At 41.6% G+C, this 24,535-nt stretch overlaps 1 protein-coding gene across 5 annotated transcripts; it reads right to left on the minus strand.

Annotated features, from left to right (window-relative positions):
* Positions 1 to 872: 872 nt before the first annotated feature.
* Positions 873 to 22,124, minus strand: SPG21 (SPG21 abhydrolase domain containing, maspardin). 5 transcript variants are annotated; one of them, XM_036304592.1, is made up of 9 exons: positions 21,856 to 22,122; positions 17,803 to 17,889; positions 14,693 to 14,854; positions 12,645 to 12,725; positions 11,103 to 11,248; positions 6,453 to 6,561; positions 4,823 to 4,930; positions 2,507 to 2,647; positions 873 to 1,585 (listed from the first exon to the last, which is right to left on the minus strand). In XM_036304592.1, the coding sequence occupies exons 2-9, from the start codon at positions 17,863 to 17,865 to the stop codon at positions 1,469 to 1,471; spliced, it is 927 nt and encodes a 308-aa protein (XP_036160485.1). In that variant the 5' UTR covers positions 17,866 to 17,889; positions 21,856 to 22,122; the 3' UTR covers positions 873 to 1,468. The 5 variants fall into 5 exon arrangements, with proteins under 5 accessions (XP_036160485.1, XP_036160506.1, XP_036160496.1 ...); XM_036304613.1 differs by lacking the exon at positions 4,823 to 4,930 and having other exon boundaries at positions 21,856 to 22,124; XM_036304603.1 differs by lacking the exon at positions 12,645 to 12,725 and having other exon boundaries at positions 21,856 to 22,123.
* Positions 22,125 to 24,535: the final 2,411 nt, after the last annotated feature.

Raw genomic sequence — 24,535 nt, forward strand, 5'->3', positions numbered from 1 at the left:
AGGGACATTATGTGCCTCCTAAAGTTCCCAACAGGAAGCACACAACACCTGTGAAGCATTCCTGCCCAAAAGAATGAGCTCAAACTTGCTCAAGCCTCTACATGCAATTATCAGTTTATGGGAAATGCCAGGGACAGAGAAGTTAAAGGACACCGTAAGTTGCCATCAGCCAAATCCAGACTGTGGTGAATTCTATAGGGCAAACAAGCCTGTTTCTTCAACAAGTAAATAGCAAGAAAAAAATAGAGGGCAGAGGGAATTATAGTTTAAAAGAGATTTAAGAGATTTCAATCAAATACAAAGTGTGAACTTTGTATGGAAGCTGATTAGAACAAGTCAATCATAAAAGGACGTTTATGAGGTAGTCATGAATGGGAATATTGACTAATGATATGAAGGAATTATTGGTGAACTGTTAAGTATGTTAATGGCATTATGGTTATTTTATCTCTTGAAGGTACATATAGAAATACTTATAGATAAAATCATATGGTATCAGAAATTGCTTTAAAGTAATCCAGTGATGGGAGTAGGTGTGGAAGAAGGGATGGTGGGATAAGAGATGACATAGCACTGTCCATGACTTGATAATTTTTGAAGTGAGGTGAGTGGGACATGGTTCATTATATTATTTTTCTCTATTTTATGTGCATTTAAAATTTTTCATTAAGGAAGGAAAAAGAAGGTCTGAAAAGTACCTGGTACAGAGTAACTGCTCAATAAATGATAGCTACTATTATTTTACAATGAGCAAACTGTGCTTAAGAGAGATTAAGTAAGTTACCTAAAGTCACACTGAATTGGCAAACACCATGGTCTGCTTCTCAGAAAGTCCCGTCTGTGTAGCCCAATATAATAATCATAAAAGCCAGTCACTGAAATTGAATTTTTATTCCAAATGACTGTAATGGCTAGAAAGACAACAGCTAAAACTCAAAACAATTTGCATAACAGGAATTGGAAGTAGTTGATCTGCAGGAGAGTAATTGGTGTGGTGACAACCTTGGCACTTTGGTAACAGTTATAACAAGAAAGCACAGAAACAACCAATGTCCTTCTAATACACGATCTGGATGTGCAGTATTTATAGCAAATGATATAAAAAGGAAGAAAGGAAAGAAAGAAAAAAAGACAAGGAAAACCCCCACAAAATCGCAAACCTCAGAAAGTAACATTCACATAAGTACACAATGGTGAAGACTTTTGGTAGCAAAATTTTCACAATTCTTAAAATGGAGTCTTCAAAAGTACTTCTTCAAATTCAAAAGCTAAAAAAACCAAAGAGGGAACAGTTACACTGGCTCAGAAGAGCTGCCGCCTGTCACAAAGGGGACCATCAGTCCTACTTCCAAACAGTGATAACCGGCGAGCCTGACGAACTGAACAGAGAGGCTGACTGGCGGGCACTGATGTCACTGATTGTACAGGAACATGCTGGGTCACTCGTCATCACCAGCCAAAGCGCCAGCTACTGCTCCTCCTGACTGAGGCCGAGGTTGCCTTTTTGCACCTCGAGCTCCTCGGCACTGACCATCGATGGGTCGATGGCCGCATATTTGGTTCCATGGAATTGCAGCAAATGTATCTGTAGAAATGCAGAATCATTATTTTAAACGTCACCATAGTATATAAACGCTCTGTCCCTCTAAAATTAGAATAATAGCTACTAATTAGAGAAAAATTGGGCAACATGGAAAAGTCAAAGAAGTATTTTTAAAAACCACAGTTTGGGACCTTTGTTCCTCATTTAGCATGTAGCCAGCCTCTCCAAGTTCCTACAAACTCTTGATAAACATCTGAAGGGGTGCGCGCTGCTCCGTGAACAGGGGTTTACCCGCCCCGCTGCTGCTGCGAGGCGGGTCCTCCCAGCCTCTGCTTGCTGCCTAGCACCACGCTCAATGTCTCTGGGCATCAAGCTTTTCTGTATTTAGGATCCTCTCCTTAGGACCCATTTCCACAGTGGATGGCAAGATCAAAGGACATGACTGGTTGTTTTTTTTTTAAGACTCTTAATACTTTCTGCCAAATTGTCAAAAACAATCATTTCCCACCGATATTCTAATACCCTTTAAGTAGAGGATGAAGAGGTGCTGTATTTATAGATGAAATTTGTTAATTTTTTAAAAAAATGCATTAAAAATAGACCAAGAAGTCACTCCATGGAACTCAGATGGGCCCCATTCAGGGCTGGTGTCATGCTCTGACTGAAGTCACCGTGTCCAGGAGGCAAGGTCACTTCCTACCAAAAGGTGCTTCAGCGTGTGGAGGCGATGGGCCTGCTGTTCTTAGAAAAGGGATGGTGGGCAGAGTCACCTGGGGATCTCTAATACATCTGCTCAAATTATCCTATAAATTATTCATGCAAACCGACTTTATTGAATCAATGCCTCAGTCCTACAGAGAATTCTATAGTTCTCTTACTCCACATTTAAAAAAAAAAAAGGCTTTATGTTTTAAACCATACATGTTGGGTTCAAAGTGCTCTGGGTTCCAAGCTGGGACGCACCTGTACATAGAGATTGACCTCTGCGCTCCTGCACAGGTACGGGAAGTTGCCTCCCGTTTTAAGGTGAGCCCTCCGGGCATTAGGATACAGTTTGTACATTTCTTCTTTAGCTTCAGTTGAAAGTGCACTCTGGTCAAATACCTTTAAAAAAAGACAAGGTTGTAACTGACTGGTAATTTAATATGTTCTTTTCACATTCTGGAAAGTGCCCCCCCAGGCATTTCTTTCCCATGAAGAGATACTGCTGAACCCCGGTGCAGTCGGGGCCACCTCCTCCTGCTTGCTGATCGCCAGGAACTCCAATCCAACATGAGACATTAGCCACAGATTTTGCTGCCAATGTCTCCTGCATTCTTTTTTGGGGGGGATCGGGGTCGGGGGGGAGGAGGAAATTCTTCTGTGGATTTCCTTTTTCCTCAAACATAGCTAACTAAATGAACAGAATATTAATAGTGAACAATCATTATTGGAAAATGCCAGTTTAATTTCAAAAAGATCGTAAAACCCCAAAAGAATTTTAAAATTTTACTATGTTAATAACAGCTATATAAGTAGTATATGCTCAGTAAAGAAATCCAAAAAAATCCAAAAAAATTTGCAAGTATGAGAAAAAGTCCAGATCCTTCCCTGGAGGGGCCATTGCTAGAAGTTTGGGGCATATGATTCTAAACATTTTTCAATGCCACACAAACTGATGTTTACACACATATGCAAAAATGTTTTTTAAAAAGTAATTTAAAAGAAACAAAAAAATGCATCTCATCTTGCTAAAGCTTAGAGACAGTTTTCCGTGACCATGTACCCAAGTGGTAGGCCGTTTTAAAAGATGAGCAAGCAGGTCAAATGAGGTCCATGAGGAGCAGACATTCCACCGAGAGTACTTAAAGGTTGCTCAGTGTCATGGCGAATGTCAGAATGTAGAGATTACAGTGGAAAATGATAACAAGTTATCATGCTTATAATGAATAATTTTCTGACAAAATCAACTTTTTAAAATACCCTGAATTTGCTGAACCGGTTTGGCTCAGTGGACAGAGCGTCGGCCTGCGGACTCAAGGGTCCCAGGTTCAATTCCGGTCAAGGGCATGTACCTGGGTTTCGGGCACATCCCCAGTGGGGGGTGTGCAGGAGGCAGCTGATCAATCTCTCTTATCGATGTTTCTAACTCTCTGTCCCACTCCCTTCTTCTCTGTAAAAAAATCAATAAAATATATTTAAAAATAAATAAATAAATAAAATACCGTGAATTTAAGAATAAATCTATTTTTGAGGCAAGATAGTTATATGATATTTTTTTAAAACTATAAGCCAAAACCACAACAAAATACCACTTCATATCCACTAGGATGGTCATTATAATCAAAACAACAGAAAAGAACAAGTGTCGGTGAGGATATGGAACTGGAACCCTGGTGCATTGCTGGTGGAGATGTAAAAGGGCACAGTCAGGGTGGACAACGATCTCGTGGTGTCTCAAAAAGCTAAACACAGAGTCACCATATGACCTCAGCAATTCCACTTCCAGGTATAGACCCCAAAGAATTTAAGTACAGACTCAAACAGACATTTGCACAACCATGTTCAGAGCAGCATTATTCACAATAACCAAAAGGTGGCAATAACCCAAATGTTCATCAACAGGTGAATGGATAAATAAAATGTGGTATACACATACAATGGAATACTATTCAGCCTTAAAAAGGAATGACATGCTAATACATGCTACAACCTGGCTGCAGGGACTAGGAGGAGGGAGCAATGGGGGGGTTACTGTTTAATAGGTACCGAGTTTCAGTTTGGGATGATGAAAAATTCTAGAACTAGATAATGGTGATGGTTGTACAACACTGTAAATGTACTTAATGCCACTGAACTGTACACTCAAAAATGGTTAAAGTGGTCAATTTTATTATGTATAATTTACCACAACTCAAAAACATAAGAAGTTTTTGCACTAATTAGACTTCATGGAATTCTTGATTTGCTGCCCTCCTGAGACACCTTCTCTTAGCTGCCCAGATATGTAATAGCTAAAGTGTAATATCTGTTGATAAGAATAAAAATAAATACACCAAAATGGGTAAGAATTACCACGTTTGTTTAAATTTATTCTGATTTCGATTGGGTTAACCCTGCCAGGAAAAATATAGAGTAAACAATAAACAGATTGCTTTGGAATTAAGGAAGCTGAAGAGATTTAAAAAAATCCAAGCTGCCTTTGAAAAACATTGAAACATTATAAAATAATTATGAGGAGGACCTTGACATACACATTTAAAAAGATAAAGCATCTATTTTACTTAAAAGGAAGCTTACATCCATGATGGTTACAGGGATGTCCCGAATCTTATGAGGTTCCACATAAGAATTTTGACAATTCAGGGTAAGTCTCGAAGCCAGTTCACTCTGACCCAAACTTTCCAGCTACAGAAAGAAACACAGGTAAAGTTTTTTTGTGTTTTTTTTTAACATATTTTATTGATTTTTTACAGAGAGGAAGGGAGAGAGACAGAGAGCTAGAAACATCGATGAGAGAGAAACTTCGATCAGCTGCCTCCTGCACACCTCCCACTGGGGATATGCCCGCAACCCAGGCACACGCCCCTGACCGGAATCGAACCCGGGACCCTTCAGTCCGCAGGCCGACGCTCCATCCACTGAGCCAAACCGGTTTCGGCCACAGGTAAAGTTTTTGAATTGATTTTGTTTTTCACATTTCCATTAAATCCACAGATAGTATTTGTGCTTCTAAAAGAGGGATCATGTGTCAGGGGGCCAGGAAGGTCACTGGCAAGGAAACACATGTATCTGAGAGCCATCAAATAGGCCTCTCCGGTGGTGGCATTTTCCTGTTCTGGGAACCTGGCCTTTCACAGTCTTCCACCTGAACTGCTTCTTCAACTCCGTGCCATGGGCAGCAAGCAAACTCCCGCAGCTCCAAGACGACAAATAGCCCTTGCCAGTTGGGCTCAGTGGATAGATGGCAGCCCGCGGATTGAAGGGCTCCAGGTTCGATTCCAGTCAAGCGCACGTACCTCAGTTACGGGTTCGATTCCTGGCCCTGGTGCGTGTGGGAGGCAACCAATCTATGTGTCTCTCTCACATCGACATTTCTCTCTCTCATCGACGTTCCCCCCCCCCCCCCCCCCCACTTCCACTCTTTTAAAAAATCAATGGAAAAATATCCTCAGGTGAGGATTAACAACAACAACAAAAAAGACAACAGATAAACATTTAGGAGATCTTAGAGCTGGATAAGACCTCAGAAATATTAACTAGCCCAGTAGTTTCTAAATGCAAGTCTAGTGCTGGCTGGGTAGCTCAATTGGTTAGAGTGTCGTCCGGATATGCCAAGGTTGCAGGTTTGCTCCCCAGTCAGGGCACGTACAGGAATCAACCAATGAATGCATAAATAAGTAGAACAAACTGATGTTTCTCTCCCTTCTCTCTAAAACAATCAATAAATAAAATTTTAAAAATCTATAATAATAAAAACATAATATGCTAATTAGACCAGACATAATATGCTAATTAGACCAGATAGCCGGACGTCCTTCCGGACAACCTTCCAGAGGAAGCCAGGGCTGTGAGGGCCAAGCCCCTTGCACAAATTTTGTGCACTGGGCCTCTAGTAAATGAATAAATGCAAGCCTACAGAGCTGCTACCTCAGATTCATCTCGGGAAGGTCGGAGTGGGGAGTGGAATAAAAATATAGGAATCCCAGGTCCAATGCCCAGGAATTTCAGTTTGACAGTCTGGAATCTGTATTTTGAAAAGTTCCCCACAATGATTCTGAGGAATTACCAGCAGTAATATATTAATACAGAAGGCTACTCAACAAGCACCTTTAATACATCCTCAATGAGACAGATGTTTCTTCAGGAACCAAGCAAACATGAAAACTCCCAGTATAAGGTGTCCCCACCCCAATGCTGCAATCCTTACCCTGTCCACCATGAAATCAATGGCATCAGCCATCACAGGGTCCACTGGGCCAGATGAAAAGTTTCCAAGAACTATTTTTTTGAGCATAAATGATGGCATCAGCCAAAAGCTGTAAAACAAAGACCTGATCATTTAATTTCCAAGACTACACATAAATAGCAAATATTTATTCAACCCTGAAGTGTTGCTATATTAGCTACTTAGGATCTAGAGATAAAAAGACCTAGTCCCTTCTTTCAAAGCGCCCAGCATCTTGTTTTTATATACACTTTCCCAAGCTCCCAAAGAATTATGTTTAATATGACTAAACTTTTGAGGATTTAAATAATTATAAGTGACTAGTGGCCCAGTGAATGGATTTGTGCACATTGAGAGGAAGTTAATTATAAGAACTATTTTAAAACACTATTCGCCCTTTCTCTATAATAGAAGTGTCAACCAAATTCACAATCGACAATGACAGATCAAAACACATGCATGCAATTGGCGCCAGGGAGAGATTTGTATGTATTGCACATGCGTGAGTCAACTTAGCCTTTTATATATATATACTTGCTTAATTAGACCTGCTTTCTGATGCAGCTAAACTTTTTCCAGCCCAATGAAGCACCCCAACTTCTCTGTCAGGTAATTGTCAGCAACACAGTTGACAAATATAATATGAAGAAGATGATTATTGTAGATCACGCAGGGAGAACACAGGGTAAAATATTTAACTGCAGCAGTGTTTGACTATATTCTGCGCAGTGAGAAAACCTGAAGTCATTTTCAAGGTCCACCATTTCTTACTTCTTTTCAGTCGGGTCAAGTTTCTAAGCTTTCTAAATCTCCGTTTTCCAGCTAATGAAAAGAAAATGGGATTCCATCGAGTTTCCTATCTACCTACTCCAGGACTTCTGTGAGGATCAAATGAGATGAGGCATGGGAAAATGCTTCACAGACATTTGGTTAAAGTGTGAAATGTTTGCACCTGGCTATAAAGCAAGTCATGTTCCTGGGCTGAAGAAACTGCAAGGAGGCTAGTTGTCACTAGGGAGAAGAAGCTGGATGTTGATATGTGATGCCATTACCCAGCGCCCACAGTGCCCATTTCTGGGCTGGGCTGGGCTGTGGGCCGCATTTTGCACCATGGGGTCTCGGCAGCATCGGCTGTGATTTGGTGGGCTGTCGCTCTGAGGTAGTGGGGCCTGTGTCCCACTTGGGGGAAGCCAAGTGTTGCTTTGTAGGCGCCAGGTCCGTGGTGCCATTGCACGTCACGGCAGCTCCTGCATTGACGTCTGCCCCCTGGTGGTCAGTGTGCACCATAGCAACTGGTCAGACTTAGCATATTAACCTTTTATATATTTCAAAATAATTGTACCGAGGTAGACATTCTGATGATTCCAAGACTTTTTTTTCCTAATTGCTAAACCGTATTTCTAGTGCTAACCTATTTCTTATAGAAGACTGAAAACCTAAGATACCAACCTTCACATTTACATCACCTTTGGATTGACTGATATTTCAAAATAGATTTCAAATTAGCACAATGAGAGTTAGTGTACCTCCCAAAGTTTGATACTATTAGATTCCACTGGTCTAATTCAAGGCAATTCCATCTTTATGGATTTCTATGTGATTTTTGATTGATATTAATAATAATTGGTTGATATTAATTATATTAATGGTATTCTATTAATTACAAATGCTGAGAGCCACCATATCAGGGTAAAACACTGATTTCTCTAAGCCTGCACTGAAAATGACTTACAAAAGGTGCAGATCACCTTCTGATGCATATTCTCAGTAGAATGGCCTTGTTGGAAGCTGAGCTTCCCTCACAAGGACAGTCGGCTCTCTTTCACTTATCTACGTTCTCCACCTCACCCCCAAAGCTTTCTTATCTTCTAAAAAGGCCTGATGCCTAGGTGTGCATTATGGGGAGTGGATCCTGTTGTGTATGCTCACCTCTTTGACCTCAGTGTATGGCATATAGTAAACGCTCAGATATTTGTTAAAAAGTAGCTAATATGCCCAGCCAGTGTGGCTCAATGGTTGAGTGCTGAGCCATGAACCAGGAGGTCATAGTTCAGCTCTTAGGTCAATTGCCTGGGTTGCAGGCTCAATCCTCAGTAGGGGGAGTACAGGAAGCAGCTGATTGATAATACTCTGTCATTATTATTTTTTTTTTAAATATTTTTATTGACTTCAGAGAGGAAGGGAGGGGGGGAGAGAGAGAGGAAGGGAGGGGGGGGAGAGAGAGAGAGAGAGAGGGAGCAATGATGAGAGAGAATCATTGATTCGGGGATCAATCCCACTACCCGGGCATGTGCCCTTGACCGGAATCAAACCCAGCACTCTTCAGTCAGCAGGCCGATGCTCTACGCACTGAGCCAAGCCAGCTAAGGCTCTCTGTCATTATTAATGTTTCTATCTCTCTCTCCCTTCCTTGCTCTGAAATCAAAAAAAAAAAAAAAAAAAAAAAAAATATATATATATATATATATATATATATATATATATTTTTTTTTTTTTTTAAGTAGCTAATATGCAAAGAATACAAAATGGCTTCTGACAATTGAAACATTATAAATCATTCAGCCCTGGTCGGTTGGCTGAGTTGGTTGGAGTGTCTCCTATGCACGAAAAAGTCTTGGGTTCAAATTCCAGTCAGGGCACATACCCAGGTTGCGGATTTGATCCCTGGTGCGGGCACGTGCAGGAGGCAACCGATTGGTTTTACTCTCTCACAAATGTTCCTCTTTCTTTCTCTTTCTCTTTCTTTCTCTCTCTCTCTCTCTCTCTCTCTCTCTCTCTCTCGTCAATAAAAGCATGTCCTCAGACCCCGGCTGGGTAGCTTAGCTAGTTAGAGCATCATCCCAGTACACCAAGATTGCAGGTTTGATCCTGGTCAGGGCACATACAAGAATCAACCAATGAATGCATAAATAAGTGGAACAACAAATCGATATTTCTCTCTCTCTTCCTCTCTGAAAAAAAAAATCAATAAATAAAAATTTAAAAAGAAAAAAAAAAAACCCAAACCTGTCCTCAGATGAAGATTTTAAAAAATCATCAAACATAATCAATGAACTTTTTAGTACATCACCTGGATATGAAGTACCTGTAGTTAATGAATACAAGAAATCGTTGCATGAAGGCTGAGTAAACTACTGAGATGACTTCAGGAAAATAACAGAGTACAATCTTAAGTAGATGTGAAAGCCATGAAAACATCGTTTACCTATAACATTATGTGAAAACCAACCTGATCAGACAGGCATGTTCAGTCACTGGGCTATGTTTTAGGGTAGAGCTTAGCCTTGTTAGCAATGAAACAAAATGCATATTAAGTTAGCTTTAAGGTACAATTAGATCCCTATCAAACTACTTAAAATGACAAAATCAATGACAGGATAGCTCAGAGGAAGCAGGTACGCCCTTGGTTGCCCCACAAAGCAGTCCCTCATCCCATCTTTCTGAAAAGCAAATAAACATTAACATGCTAAGCGCCCTGTCGGTCACCGGTGACTGACACTATACTTTCCATCCCGAAGACAAAACAGGCTGGCCGCTTAGCATGTTAAGTGTCATGACCTGCAGAACATCTGGTGACAGACTAAATGCTCTACTCCAGGAATGGGAATCTTTTTTCTGCCGAGGGCCATTTGTATATTTATAACATCACTTGCAGGCCATACAAAATTATCAACTTAAAAATTAGCCTGCTATGTTTGGTCAAATGTTTAATTAACTCACCCCTACTGCCGTGGCAGGGCCAGGCCAAATGACATTCCCCATCCCTGCTCTACTCTATCCATTTTGGGGAACATATCTAAAGGAAATAACCCAGGAAGGGAAGGAAAAAAAGTAATTTGTACAAAGATTTACAATAGAATACGATGAAAAACTGAGAGAAGCCAAATTCCTAAAAAAACCATTTCAGTCAATACACAGAATCCTATATAATAAAAGGCTAATATGCAAACCGACCGAACGGCGGAACGACTGGTCACTATGACATATACTGACCACCAGGGGGCAGATGCTCAACACAGGAGCTTCCCCCATGGTGGTCAGTGCGCTCCCACAGGGGGAGCGCTGCTCAGCCACAAGCCCTGAGCTGGGATCATGGCTGGCGAGTGCAGCGGCCGTGGCCAGAGCCTCTCCCACCTCCTCAGTAGTGCTAAGGATGTCCAACTGCAGCTTAGGCTGGCTCCTTGCCGGGCCTACGCTGTCAGTCGGACATCCCCCAAGGGCTCCCGGACTGCGAGGGGGTGCAGTCCAGACTGAGGGGACCCCCCCCCCGCCCAGTGCATGAATTTCGTGCACTTGGGCTCTAGTGTTTACATAAAATAACAAGTGCAACATGTAGAACACAAGAATAGCTGCATGTGCACCGAAGAGAAACTGTAAGAGCTTATGAATGCATATTAAACAAAGCTACACAATCGTTTAGAGTAAATGAAATAGGTGAATTCAGAGTTCATTCAATTCTTTTCTTTTGCAAAGATGACTATTTCTAATTTTAAAAGCCAGGGTGGTTTCAGAAGACAGAAGTAGAAATAACCTCCCTCCCTGGTGTACCAAAAACACCCACAAAAGCCAACATTTCCAAAATTCCATTGAACAAAAATAGTAACAATTTTGGCCAAATGTTTGCGTCCTTACCTGTTTGCAGTCCAAGTTTGATTAAAGATAGAGGTGTCACTGAAGGAATTGCAGAGGATGAGGGAATGGACTCTGGGAGATTTGTGAGTGTATTCAGCAAATTTCTGGGCCAAAAAGCCTCCCAAGGAAGCCCCAAAAAGATGAACCTAATTGTAAACAAGCACAAGGAAGATCTTACAACAATGATTAATCCTGAACATAAATCTAAAAAACAACAGCACATTTTTAACTGTCACCAACTGCAGAAGAGAATGTCACTACTAGCCAACAGACTAAACTATCTATTGCAGTTAGAATTTTAGGAAATATTGTATTTAAATGCAATGTATACACCCCTTGAAAAACAATACAACTGTACATACAAATCATACAACTTAAAGAAATACTCTTCACAGATTACATTAGAAAATGAAACCACTGGCAGTTTCTGTTTAAGAAAACTACGATTCAGGCCCGAAGTGTTGTGGCTCAGTGGTTAAGCATAGACTAGTGATGGCGAACCTTGAGCTCGGCCTGTCAGCATTTTGAAAAACCCTAACTTAACTCTGGTGCCGTTTCACATATAGAAATTTTTTGATATTTGCAACCATAGTAAAACAAAGACTTATATTTTTGATATTTATTTTATATATTTAAATGCCATTTAACAAAGAAAAATCAACCAAAAAAACGAGTTTGCGTGTCACCTCTGACACGCGTGTCATAGGTTCACCATCACTGGCATAGACCCATGAACCAAGAGTTCCCCAGTTCGATTTCTAGTCAGAGTACATGCCAGGGTTGCGGGCTCGATCCCCAGTAGGGGGTATGCAGGAGGCAGCTGATCGATGATGTTTCTCTCTCATCAATGTTTCTATCTTTCTATCCCTCTCTCTTCCTCTCTCTAAATATCAATAAAAACATATTTAAAAAAAAACCCAAACACTATGATTCAGTAATTCCTCTCTGAAAACCTGTCCACACCAAAACTTGTACATGAATGTTCACAGCAGCATTATTTATAATAGCCAAATATTCTGGAAACAGTCCAAATGGACACCAACTAACGAATGGATACACAAAATGTGCTATATTCATAAATGGGATATTATTTGACAATAAAAAGAAATGAAGTACTGCTACATCTACAACATGGATGAACTTCACACACATTATGCTAAGCTAAAGAAGCCAGTCAGAAAAGGCCACATGTAGTATGATTTCACTTATACAAAACATCCAGAACAGCAACTCCACAGAGACAGAAGGTAGAGCAGCTTGCCAGGGTTAGGGGGAGGGGGAGTGAGTAGTGACTGCTAAGTATGGGGTTTCTTGTTGGAGTGAAAAAGGTGTTCTAAAATTGACTGTGATGATGACTGCAGATATCTGTAAATATGCTAAAAATATTTGAATTATAGACTTGAAAAGGGGTACACTGTATAGTATGTGACTTTTATCTCAAAGGAGATTTTATTTAAAAAATAAGAGAAAAACAACACTAGGCTTTATAATGCAAATGTTGCATTAAAGTCACACGCAAGTAATTAGTTTCATGGTACTCACTTTATCCAATTGTAAATGGTCTAAAAGCTTTCTGAATCCATCACAGAATTCAAGATGGTCCCAATAAACTGGATATTGCAACTGAAATAATAAAAAAATTAATTTATTTTTAATGAACTAATCTATTTTTATTTTTTAAACTCATATATCTGAAAAATTTAGGACTCTCATAATAGCATTTCTCAGTTGCTCAAGCTTTGCTCCTTATTCAAAATATGTAAATATGTTTCTCACCTTTTCCTAAACTTCAAAATTCACATTTTATCTAACAGACCAATTTTAAGAATAAAAAGTAAGCACATTCTAGTGATATTATGTGAATAACAATTTCAACTCACATCAACTTCCTTTACAAATAGTGAGAGACTCTGAGGTTTAAAGGTACACAGAGCAGAGCCCATCCAAGTAAAGAAATACTGCTTTTCCTTAGATCTAAATTCATTCTGAGTTGTGGCTCAGGAGAACTGGGAACAAAACCTGTTCTAAGGAGAGCTCCCTCTCTTTTGGGTAGCATTTCTTTAAGGGAGCATTCAATAAAATTGGTCCTTTTTTTCCATTGACTTAGTCTGTATGATTTCCTGAACTTTTTATTGTGTGACCAAAAAAGTATGGTGCTTGACCCTAAGTCACCCATCTATTAATGCTGATGATGAGGGGAAAAAAGAAATAAAGTCACTAACTCTTTTCTAGGGTACTCAGTCTTGTCACCTAATAATTCCCTCTCTTTAATAATATGTAAAACCCATCTGACAGGCTTGTTGTTTTAAGCACTTACATGCACTTTGTCATTAATAAATCATTAGAATAAATACTGCCATGTAAATTATGGGATCATTTCAGATTTGATGTACTTTTAAAATTTGTGTTACTTTTACTATTAAAATTCCATTTGTGGATAAGATTCTGCTATTTTGAGACAGCATGGAGAACAGACTCTTCCTAGCAGAAAATTTGAGTAAGATGATACCCTAACAGAGAGAGGATAGAGAGAGAGAGAGAGAGAGGGAGGGGGGGAGGAGAGAGAGAGAGAAGGAAAGAGAGAGAGAGAGAGAGAGAGAGAGAGAGAGAGAGAGAGAGAAATATTAGGGTGGAGGGAGGAGGGAAGGAGGGAGAGAAAGAGACATTGATCAGCTGTCTCCCATACAGGATTGAACCCAAAACCTATGGGACGACACTCCAACCAACTGAGCCACCTGGCCAGGGCTAAAACCTTTAATTTAAAAAGATCTGTGCTTTAGATCAGTGATGGCGAAACTTTTGAGCTCGGCATGTCAGCATTTTGAAAAACCCTAACTTAACTCTGGTGCCGTGTCACATATAGAAATTTTTTGATATTTGCAACCATAGTAAAACAAAGACTTATATTTTTGATATTTATTTTATATATTTAAATGCCATTTAACAAAGAAAAATCAACCAAAAAAATGAGTTCACTTGTCACCTCTAACACGCGTGCCATAGGTTCGCCATCACTGGCCATTGTGGTTACAGCTGAGGCATGCCAAGAAATGTCACAGCAACAGTGCCCTCCCCACCAGCCTTTCTCAGAGAAGACTCAGGAAGCTCCCAGTCACCCAGTGTTAGATCTCTTTGCTGTCGAACATTCCATGCTCGCCTCCCCTGAAAGCAGTGGAGTAATAAACGAGGAGGGGAAATGGAGTCAGAAGACTGGGCTTGGTTCTCCCTCCACCACCTATTGGCTGTGTGACCCGAGGCAATCACTAAAATGGCCGGGACCACGGTTTCTTCACCTACGAACAAGGCCAATGCTTCCTACTGATCAGACTTGTGAGAAGAGGGACAGGAGAGAATGCACAGAAAAGCTGGGAGTGCAGAAAGCTTCCGACGGAGGTCTGCCCCTTTGCATCTCTGTATGTCTGTGTACCATACCACCTCCCTTCACAAGGCTTCATCTCACTTTTAAAAAAGGAAAACAGTACCTTACGTCAATAAAAAATGTGCCCGTCACTAGAGTTGATCAGAAATAGAAGCACAACCCCCCCACAAAATGTGGACCTGAACCGGAATACTGAATCAATAATACTTACAGCTATCACCCGGTAACCCCATCCACTCAGAGCCAAAATCTGCTGGAAAAATACATCTGCAGTTCCGCTGACTGGGGGGAGAAATATGAGAGGACACCTAATATTTCTGGGACCTGCATCATAGAGCGACCATATCTTACTGTCATCATCATCCACGATAATCTGGAGGGAAAGTTATATATATAAAAAAAGGGTAAGTCTTACAGATTTGGTTTTTGCACTGTTAACTTCACACTATAATTTTGCTGACCATTTTAATACCACCGCCTTGTTTGTTAAAAGGTAACCTGTCGGGAGGGGTCACGCCAGATTAGTACATAAAATAAACTGCTTTGGTCTCCTTTCCCTTCTTTGGTGCTAAGGAAACATTCCATAGAACTGCTTTATACTCCTCCAAAGAGCTGCTTTTTCTACCAGTTCCTAATTTTCCTTTCCATCTATGATTATAGGAAATCTATTTTGTTTACCATTAAACAGTAAACTCTGTACATGGCATCTTGCTTCCTCCCCATACGTGTGTGCGTGTGTGTAGGAGAAGGGCAGTTGGCAGAATCATTCTCCAGTGCTGGCCCAGAGGACTGACTGGGATCAGCAGGGTCAGAGTGTGAACAGGGGAGGCAAGGGGGAGAAAGACTTCAGGCCCTAGGGAGAAACTGGACAGAGATGGTACCACTCAGGAGATGCTTCAGGAACCTGATCTAGAACAATCTTCCAGAGGCGAGACTTCTGCTAGAGAGGAGGGATGAGGCAGGGGTGGGTGTCACTGTCCCAGGAGAATGTTTCAAATCATTCAGTCGGGTGTGGGGAGTGGGTACAGGAAAAACTGGCTTTTGCCGGGGGTGGGGGGTGGGGTGGGGTGGGGGGAGTGGGTGGGAAGGAGGAAGGTCTTCAGAAACCCTCCTGATTTAATGGTTCTTGACCCAACAGGGGAAAACGATGAGCTTTAAGTGAGCTGAGATTATTCAAGTGCTCAGCACAGAGTCTGGCAGATGCTCAGAGTTCAATCAGTGTTAGCGATTAGTATCATTCATTGCGTGTTAGTTTAATTTGTGTTTTCTTTGACTTTTGGTGGTATTTGGAAAAGTACATTAATGGTTTGCCCATGCAAATCAATATTCCTCCTAATTTCACATTAAAAAGTTCAAGGCCTCCAGGTCCTATTTTCTGAGATCTCCCCGCCGGCAGTGCTGTGAACCCCAAGGTGTCTCTCTGGGTGGCAACACACTGACCATGGTCACTGATGTTACCAAGAGCAGACAACAGCGTGAGGCAAAGTCCAGAGAGCCCTGACAACTCCCTTTTGGACTTGCCCAGGCCACAGGTGGTCACAACAGAATCTCACATTCATGTTTGTGTCCTATGTATTTCATTGCTCACATTTTTGCTTTTCATGCCTTTTTGCTGAAATTGTGGTAAAAATCTATCAATGGCTTTGACAGTGCACACAGTAAATCTCAATCTTGTAGTAATAAAATTCATGAGAAAAGATCTCTAAAGTTTTCTAGAAAATTATTTCAATAATCCAATTTGGAAGAAAAATAACAAAAAATAGCATGTTCTTTTTTATGTCTCTCCCCCATCCCCATCCCCAGTTTTATTGAGATATAACTGACATAGTATGTTCTAAATATAAGCCATAAATACAAAGGTTGTTTATCCCTTCAACTTCCTCAGAGTTCTCTGAATGGCAATTTTGTCAGAATTCCTTTAGAAGTCACAATATCTGCTTGATAATTTGTAATCTAGCACCACAAAATGTATCAAGCAAGTTTATCATGACTTTTGTGGGCCAAATTGACCTGACAACTGCAGAAAATCACACCAATAAAACAACTCCCTATAACTGCTTCTTAGACTATTTAGACAGGTGTGGGTTGTTCTGGGTCTGGTGATCGGCTTGTTAAGTGAGTCCATCAAGAGGAGCTCACGTGAGTTAAGCTGAGGGATGGGACGAAGTAGGGGGACTCCAGAGGCCAATTCCTTCAGCACGGGCAGTGCTTTCCCGGCAGCAAGAAGAAAGGGAGCTCCCTTTGGTAAGCAGCCAAGTACTCCCAGCTTTGAAGTCAGATTAATTTGATTTTAATCCCAAACCTATTAGCATAGAACAGTGTGTGGCACATAACAGGCATGATCTGTTGACTAAATGAGTAACTATGTCCTAAGGAGACTGAACTAGACAATCCTAGAATCCCTTCGAACTTGGGCAACCTTGAACAAGCTAACCACTGTGAATCTCAGTTTTCTCATCTATAAAATGGGCACACCACTACCCACTTTGTTAAACTATTGAAAAGAATTAAATACGATATCTGGGGACTTCCTACAACAGTGCCAGTTATATAGCAGGTATTCTGTCTATACTTGGAAAACTGTGTCTCAAATTTTTATATGGAGAGTAATTTTGTTATTAACTCAAATTTGCATGATTACTTCCACAACTGTCTACCTTGACAAAATAACACAGACATAGATGATCGTTAGATCATAGTACTCTTTTTTTTTTTTTATAGTACTCTTAATACTTTTGCAAGGGGATAAGCAAAGATTTTATCCTGTGACGTGAACAGCCTTTGTCTAGTATGATCCCAAAATATTTAGGATTAATCTGGGACTCAGAGTCAAAAGTGAAATTTCAAAATAAGCGTTTGGTGCTTTTGGACATCCCAGGGAAATAAAGTTTCCAGAAGATGACCATGGCAGAGTGAGTAAATCATTGCTAACAGAGAATCTCTAATGTAACCCACTGTGAATCTTAAATCTGAGGAACAGAAAAACGCTTTATAATAGAATCTGACTGCCCTTACTGTATAGTTGCTATTGCTGTAAGTTTTCCACTAAACTACACTAAGGAGTACACATATTCTTGCTTGCTTGAATATGTAAAAGTAATTATAAAATAATGAGTAATTTATATGCACTTTTACTCTTGAATGAGCCTCAAAAGTTGACTGTACTTGACAGAGTAGGGGCAAACTTTATGCTCTGAAACCCAAAGTCATGATACTTGGCAATAACCTTTACTCTCAAACACTATAAGACATAACATCTAAATCACACACAAAAACAATATAAGATTTTGGAAATAAGAAGTGTAGTAAAACCATACATACCTTTTTAAGGGGAACTGTACTTCTAAACCAGTTATAATCAGGAGAGACTTTAATCTCTCCCATGATTAGCTGAAATGGAGGTTAACCCTGAAATAAAAGCATGTGATGTTTCATGTCAATAATTCATGTTCACATCAGAACTAAATGTACAGTTTGGTCTAGCTATATCAACAATGCATACTTTAAAAGGTAAAACTGAGGAAATGGGCTATTTTTAACTTGCTGACATATACTTAAAGCACAAAAAACAATTTGGTGAAATGCCAGCATCATAGAGCAGGAAGGGGCCTTGAGAGATAATTATTCACACCTCTAGTTCTTTCAAAAGAGAAATCTGGTCTAGAAAATGTAAACGCCTTACCGGAGAGGCCACGGCTAATTCAGAGCCAGGACCAGATGCAGGACAGTCTTTTCTGACACCAGACTGCCTGTCCTAGTTAAATGATTCCAAAGTGCAGTGCCACCCCCTATCTTTTGACAATATCTTATTAAATCCATCTTAGTAAAGATGTTTCTGTCTGATAGAATTATAGGGAATAGTCCCCACTAAAGAAAGGAGTTAATGTACTAATAAGCCTGCTTCCTGATCAATTCACCAAATACCACAAATCTAACTGTAGTGGAACATAACTTCAGAACCTCACATGTAGCTCTTAATGCAAAATACAGGAAAATTGCTGTTCATACTAGTGTGATTAAAAATGATCTAATATCCTCCAAAGATCTATGATAATACATGAGGGTAGGCTTGAAGGCACTAGAACTAGCAACCAAACAAAACATGTGCCTTTACAAAAAAATGTGTGGTCTTTTGTTGTGGGATTAGTGATCTCTAGCTTTTATAATTCTGTGACCTTAGAACAGTCACTGACCCTCTCTGGGCTAGTTTTCTCACCTATGACTGTTTCACCATGGTATCTCCAACACCTAGAACAGTGCTTGGCACACAGCAGGCATCATCTGTTGACGAATGACTATGTCCTAAGGAGACTGAACTAGGCAATCCTAGAGTCCCTTCTAACTTGGGCAACTATGGGTGCTGAACTGGCTGAGCATCTTCCATTTAAAGGCTGGTCTCTTTGCTCAGGCATGCGTGTTATGTCATAACAGGAATCTGAAATTATAGTTCCCTGTTGTAGATTCTTACTGCCAAACAGGGAACTTCCACCCATTGGTTTCGAAGGATTCAAACACCTACAATGTACCCTGTCCTCTACCCCAGGGCAAGCCTGGATTTCCTAGGAGGGCTAGGATGAGCTTGGGATCTTAGGGTTTGATTTCTGGGCTGACTCTGAGCTGTCATTTTAGAGGGGCTTCTCTGGACTGACCAGAGGCAGGGGATTCTAAAACCAAAGGAGCTCGCCCAGCGAGCATGACTCAGTGGTTGAGCTTCAACCTATGAACCAGGAGGTCACAGTTCAATTCCTGGTCAGGGCACATGTCTGGGTCACTGGCTCGATCCCCAGAGTGGGGCTTGCAGGAGGCAGCTGATCAATGATTTTCTCTCATCATTGACGTTTTTATGTCTCTCCCCCTCTCTCTTCCTCTCTGAAATCAATACAAAAATATATTAAAAATAAATAAATAAAACCAATGGGGAGCTCTTCCTCCTTGGATCTCCACATCTTTTCCCTCAGTCACACAGGGCACTCAGCAGTCTCAACTGTTATCTCTAACCTTGAGGGATTACTAAATTGAACCCCAAGGAAATGGTAAATGTAGACATCCAATATTAAACTTGATTTACAACCTCGACATTATAATAATGGTCTCTTCTCTCAATGCTAAGATGGTACTTTTAGAAAAATTTGTTAAAATTATAAATTGCTCTAAAGTACCAAGAAAATCATTAGCCAGTCTTATCCTGAAAATCACTGTGCACACATATAGTTTTTATTCATACTGAAATAAAGAAAATCATTCTTTGCATATCCATTTTCCCTTAAAGATTAACATGTTAAAAATCTTAATTTGAACTATAGCCTTTCTCTGAGCTGCTTATCACTTTTAATTGAAAGCAGCTAGCATATATAGTTAATTCTGGAATATTTTCAACCTGGACAGACTTGAAATATTCCTATATCATATAAATAGCTCCTAACAGAGACATTTTTTATTACTGCATTACTATAAACAATTACCATTTTAAAGAAGAAAACATCAAAAACATGTTTAGCAAAAAAATAAAAATAAAAAAATAAAAATCTACCCAATAGATTTATAAAACACCTTAGCTAATTAAAAGCAGAAAGCTTCCTTCTAGATTTACCAAACTTGGCATAAAACAAATTATTCACAGTTTGCAATCAACTGCAATGGACTAACCAAACTACTGTACACAGGCACATACATTCACTGTCATCCACTTCTTCCCATAGCAATAAATAGAAAGATATTCCTTACCACAGTCCTCAATATTATTCACAACCACTCCAGCATCCTAACATTTTATAACTAATCTTGCTGGAGCGAGTCCTGTGACTACATTTTTGTAGAGGCAAGTGATTTTAACACTTGTGCTAGTCTGGCAGCACATAAAAGGTAAGACAGACAGCAAATGCTGCATATGACCAACTGACATCTAAGTGAAAAAAAAGCTCATGCTGCAAAGGGAAAGCAGCTGTGAGCAGCATGAAAAGGAAGTTTGTTCTCCCAACTCTCTTTCATTCACTACAGGGGTGTACATTTCCAAGTCACAAGAAGAACATTCCGTATATGGCAAAAAAGGTTAACTGAGATTGTGACCAAACTGGTCGGTATTAAAAAAAGAAAGAATGTGGACCACGAGCTCAACACTGATCTGATCTCTCACAAGTCAATTCTCCACCGAAACAAAAGCACCTGTTCATGCTGGGAGGGAAAGGGCCGCAGAGATCAGCCTTCTTCTTGCCCAAGGAAGCCCCTCCCCCGGGGAGAGCTGTGGCCACCTGGTCCTCCCTGGTGCTGCTTGTCAGTAAAACTGCCAGTGGTGAGTGTGCACCGAGAATCACCAGCATTTATGGCTCAGTTTCAGCAGAACCTGCCTGTTTACAGCCAACGAAATCACCTTTACCAATATCTGTCACATAGCTAGCTTAACTACTCAGAGGTTTTCTGAACCTTTATCTCAATCTGTAGTTGATCTACATATGCACAACCTAGGATTGTTATTGACACCACAATAACAAAATACTGAACCCGAGAGTCTCCAGGAGATGCAATTGGCTTTTAAAGCAAGTCTCCCGTACCTTACCACATCAGAAAATAGCTATCTTTTTTTTGATATCTACAGGGGAAGACTTATCTCTCTCTCTCATTATCTTCTAACCCTCGTGGGAGGAAAAGTTGCCTACTTGACATTTCTTCTGTGACACCTCATCTTGTCCTGTCTCCGTACACAAGCTTCTGGAAAATCGCACACAGCTATTAAGTTACGCCTTTGTGCTAACAGGAGCTGCAACATTGTAGGTGGAGAAGCAAGAACTCACCACTCCCCAGGAAAACGAGAGGAAAAGAGAGACACTCTCTCAGCCCCCAGTCACCAGTCTCACACCTGGCCCTACTCAGCAATGACAAAGTCACCTGTCACTTTCAGGCTGAGGCCGATCTCCCAAAGAACTGGTCTCTGCTCAGAGTTCTTAAAAGTTTACAGAAAAGCATGTTCCCGGGCTGCAGCAGCGAGCCCAGGAGGGGATTACAGGAGGGTGCCCTGTCAAGCGCCCCACCCTCACCCTAGACGACCTCCACACGGACCCCCATCTTCCCCCAGGCCCACCGGTGACAGCCACACAAAGGCAGGGCCATCGCAAGCCGACCACCCCCACGAACTCAGACTTCAGCGCGCTCTCTCTCTCTCTCTCTCTCTCTCTCTCTCTCTCTCACACACACACACACACACACACACACACACACACACACACACGGACATATGATCACGTGCATGGTCACAAGGATCGGCCCACTCACAAAGTCACACCGACTGGGACAGCAGCTCACACTACACACACACTCACCTGCCACCCCATACACACCGCACACCACTCCCCCGCTCCCGGGGCCTCGCTCATCCCTCACCTGCCGTGGCCGCCCCCACGTCCGCTCCCCTCCTCCCCAGGCGGCTCTTCCCTCCAGGACCCGAGCGGGCCGGGAGGTGGCTGGGCCCGCGCGGGGGCGGCGGCCGGAGCGCTCAGACCCGCAGGCGCCGCAGGCAGTGGGGACGCACAGGACCGCCGGCCTCCGAGGGGCGGGGCGCGCGGCCGAGCGAACCTGGGCCGCCCCGCTCCCTCCTCCCGAAACGTCCGCGCATTGGCAGCCTCTCTCCCGCTTCCGGGTTTGGAGGGGGTGGGGCCACGTAGTGAGGAAGGGGCGGGGCTCCGGTGGTCACCATGGCGACGGGCCCAGTGAGAGCGTCCCCGCGCTCTGGCTGCTTCCCCGGGTGGCGGCGCGGGAAGGAGGTCCCCGTTGCCTCGGGGCGGCTCTGGGTCACCTGTGTAACGTGGGAGAGGTTATGGGAATGGAAGGAGGGGTCGCCGAGCCCCTGGGACCTGCCTCTGCCTCCAGTTCGCGTCCTCCTGGAGGAAGCAGTTTCCCCTGCCTCGAGTAGCGCTTTGAGGGACCCCTTTGAGTTCAGGCTTGGGTGAGCAGGGCTTTGCATCTTTTCTGAGCAAGTTTTTTTTTTTTGTTCCCCCCCCCCCCCCGCCTCCACCCCCACGTTGGCACAGCTACAAACGCCCTGCATAGCCCTCCACTGTAACCTGCCCACTTCCCTTTCCAGGTTTGTGCTGACGTTCTGAGGACTTTCTGGGAACAGCTCTTTCGCCACTTTCCCTTAAATACAGAATATTGGTATATTTATCATCATTTTTCTTAAGCAAGATGTTGCAGATGCCATGACTTTTTGAGTAAAATATTTGCTGAAAGAATAAGATTGAATAACAGCTTGTACTCTGTTTAAATGCCTTTGGATTTTACCTTTACGCCAGGCAACTGTTTATGGGATTTAGGTTAGGGGAGAATCCTAGTAAATTGTATCCTTAGTTATGACCTCTGCCCTCTCAGGAGCTTTGGGTCCCAGTGTAGAACTTGGACGAATTCCAATAACATTTCCCAAGGGCATAGTAACACATTCGCAACACTCCTGCCCCCACCCCCCCTTTTGGAATTTCACGTCAGTCATAGGAAGCAGCCTTTTATTATAAGCACCAACCACATGGGCGTGCAGGTCATGTTCCCATTGAAGATGTTTAAACTTTGGGTTAGTTTAATGAACTGGCAAATCATTGGTTGTATGTAAACCGACTATGGGTGCTCATCACGTTATTTATCTGTCCCACTGTGTGGGGAGCTTTAATTTAGGGAAAAGGGGGGAAAAGGAACAGAGTGACTCAACCAGTACCTTAGCAAATGATCAGGCTCAGAATAGGCACTGTAAGGATATTGAATGAATTAAAGAGAGAATAAATAAATCTATCCATATATATTTCCAAAACTGTAGTCTTTAGATCCCATACCCAGACCTCTCTTTAGTAACAGCCTTAATATATAGGACCAAATATATTAGAAATCCTTATTCTATTAGTTTGGTAATAATAATGTTTAACTTGACTTGATAATGAAAAACCACTTCACCATGTAATTATGTTTTGTTATATATATACTTCTTTTTAAAATGTAAAAGGTCGAACTCAAAATGTTTCGTTTCCCTTACAAAAGGACCCCACGGTCATGTTTGGACCCTCAGTTACTCCAGAGAACATGGCAAGCACATTTTCTGTTCCCTAATCCGAATGAGGAACATGTAATATCTGTGAATTTCAGCTGTCCTGTCATTGCACAACTGCAGAGAACAAACTTTTGATCCAGGGCAGGCCACAGCACAGACAGACCTGGTGTGAGGGTTTGCAGCTGTCGTGGCTGGGTCTGCCAGGTGGTTCCCACAGCACCAATCCCTGTGTGAGAATTTCACTTAAAAACTGGAATGTCCATAAAATACTCTGCAAATACCAAATGAAGTAAACAGGTGGCCAGCTGGCTGTCAGAATTGCCTAACCCCATGCTCTAGTCCTCAAATTGATCTCTTGACAGGATATTTGTTTTAAAACACACATGCAAAATAATCCTAGATATATCTTGATGCATGTATACGCAACAAACAGAACAGTGGTTACCTCTGGGGAGAAACTGGGGATGTAAGGAGTAGTGAAGGAGAAGTTTGGCTTTTAGATTTAGTATTTTAATTTATTTAAGAACGTATTCAGATGTTATTGTGTGATAAAAATACTTAAAAGCAACTATATTGCCCTAACCGGTTTGGCTCAGTGGATAGAGCGTCGGCCTGCAGACTCAAGAGTCCCAGGTTGGATTCCAGTCAAGGGCATGTACCTTGGTTGCGGGCACAGCCCCAGTAGGGGGTGTGCAGGAGGCAGCTGGTCAATGTGTCTCTCTCATCCATGTTTCTAACTCTCTGTTCCTCTCCCTTCCTCTCTGTAAAAAATCAATAAAATATATTTTTAAAAAGCAACTATATTCATGCTTTAAATCCTGCCCTAAACCCTGTTCTAAATCCTTCAATCATTCACCACTATCTTTTTTTAAAATAGTTATTATTGATTTCAGAGAGGACGGGAGAGGGAAAGAGAGAAACATCAATGATGAGAGAGAATTATCTATGGGCCGCCTCCTACACACCCCCTACTGGGGATCAAGCCTGAAACCTGGGCATGTGCCCTGATCAGGGAATTGGACCGTGACCTTC

Source organism: Myotis myotis, unplaced genomic scaffold (assembly GCF_014108235.1).
Source record: "Myotis myotis isolate mMyoMyo1 unplaced genomic scaffold, mMyoMyo1.p scaffold_m19_p_1, whole genome shotgun sequence".
NCBI classification, from domain to species: domain Eukaryota; kingdom Metazoa; phylum Chordata; class Mammalia; order Chiroptera; family Vespertilionidae; genus Myotis; species Myotis myotis.

Bases quoted from the DNA above. Each gene is read 5' to 3' on its own strand.
- SPG21 (XM_036304592.1), bottom strand. From the start codon at position 17,865: ATGGGAGAGATTAAAGTCTCTCCTGATTATAACTGGTTTAGAAGTACA. The intron at 11,249-12,644 runs GTGAGTACCATG...GTTTACAATTAG, and splicing joins ACCATTTACAATTGGATAAA to GTTCATCTTTTTGGGGCTTC. The intron at 4,931-6,452 runs GTAAGGATTGCA...TTCTTTCTGTAG, and splicing joins TTGATTTCATGGTGGACAGG to CTGGAAAGTTTGGGTCAGAG.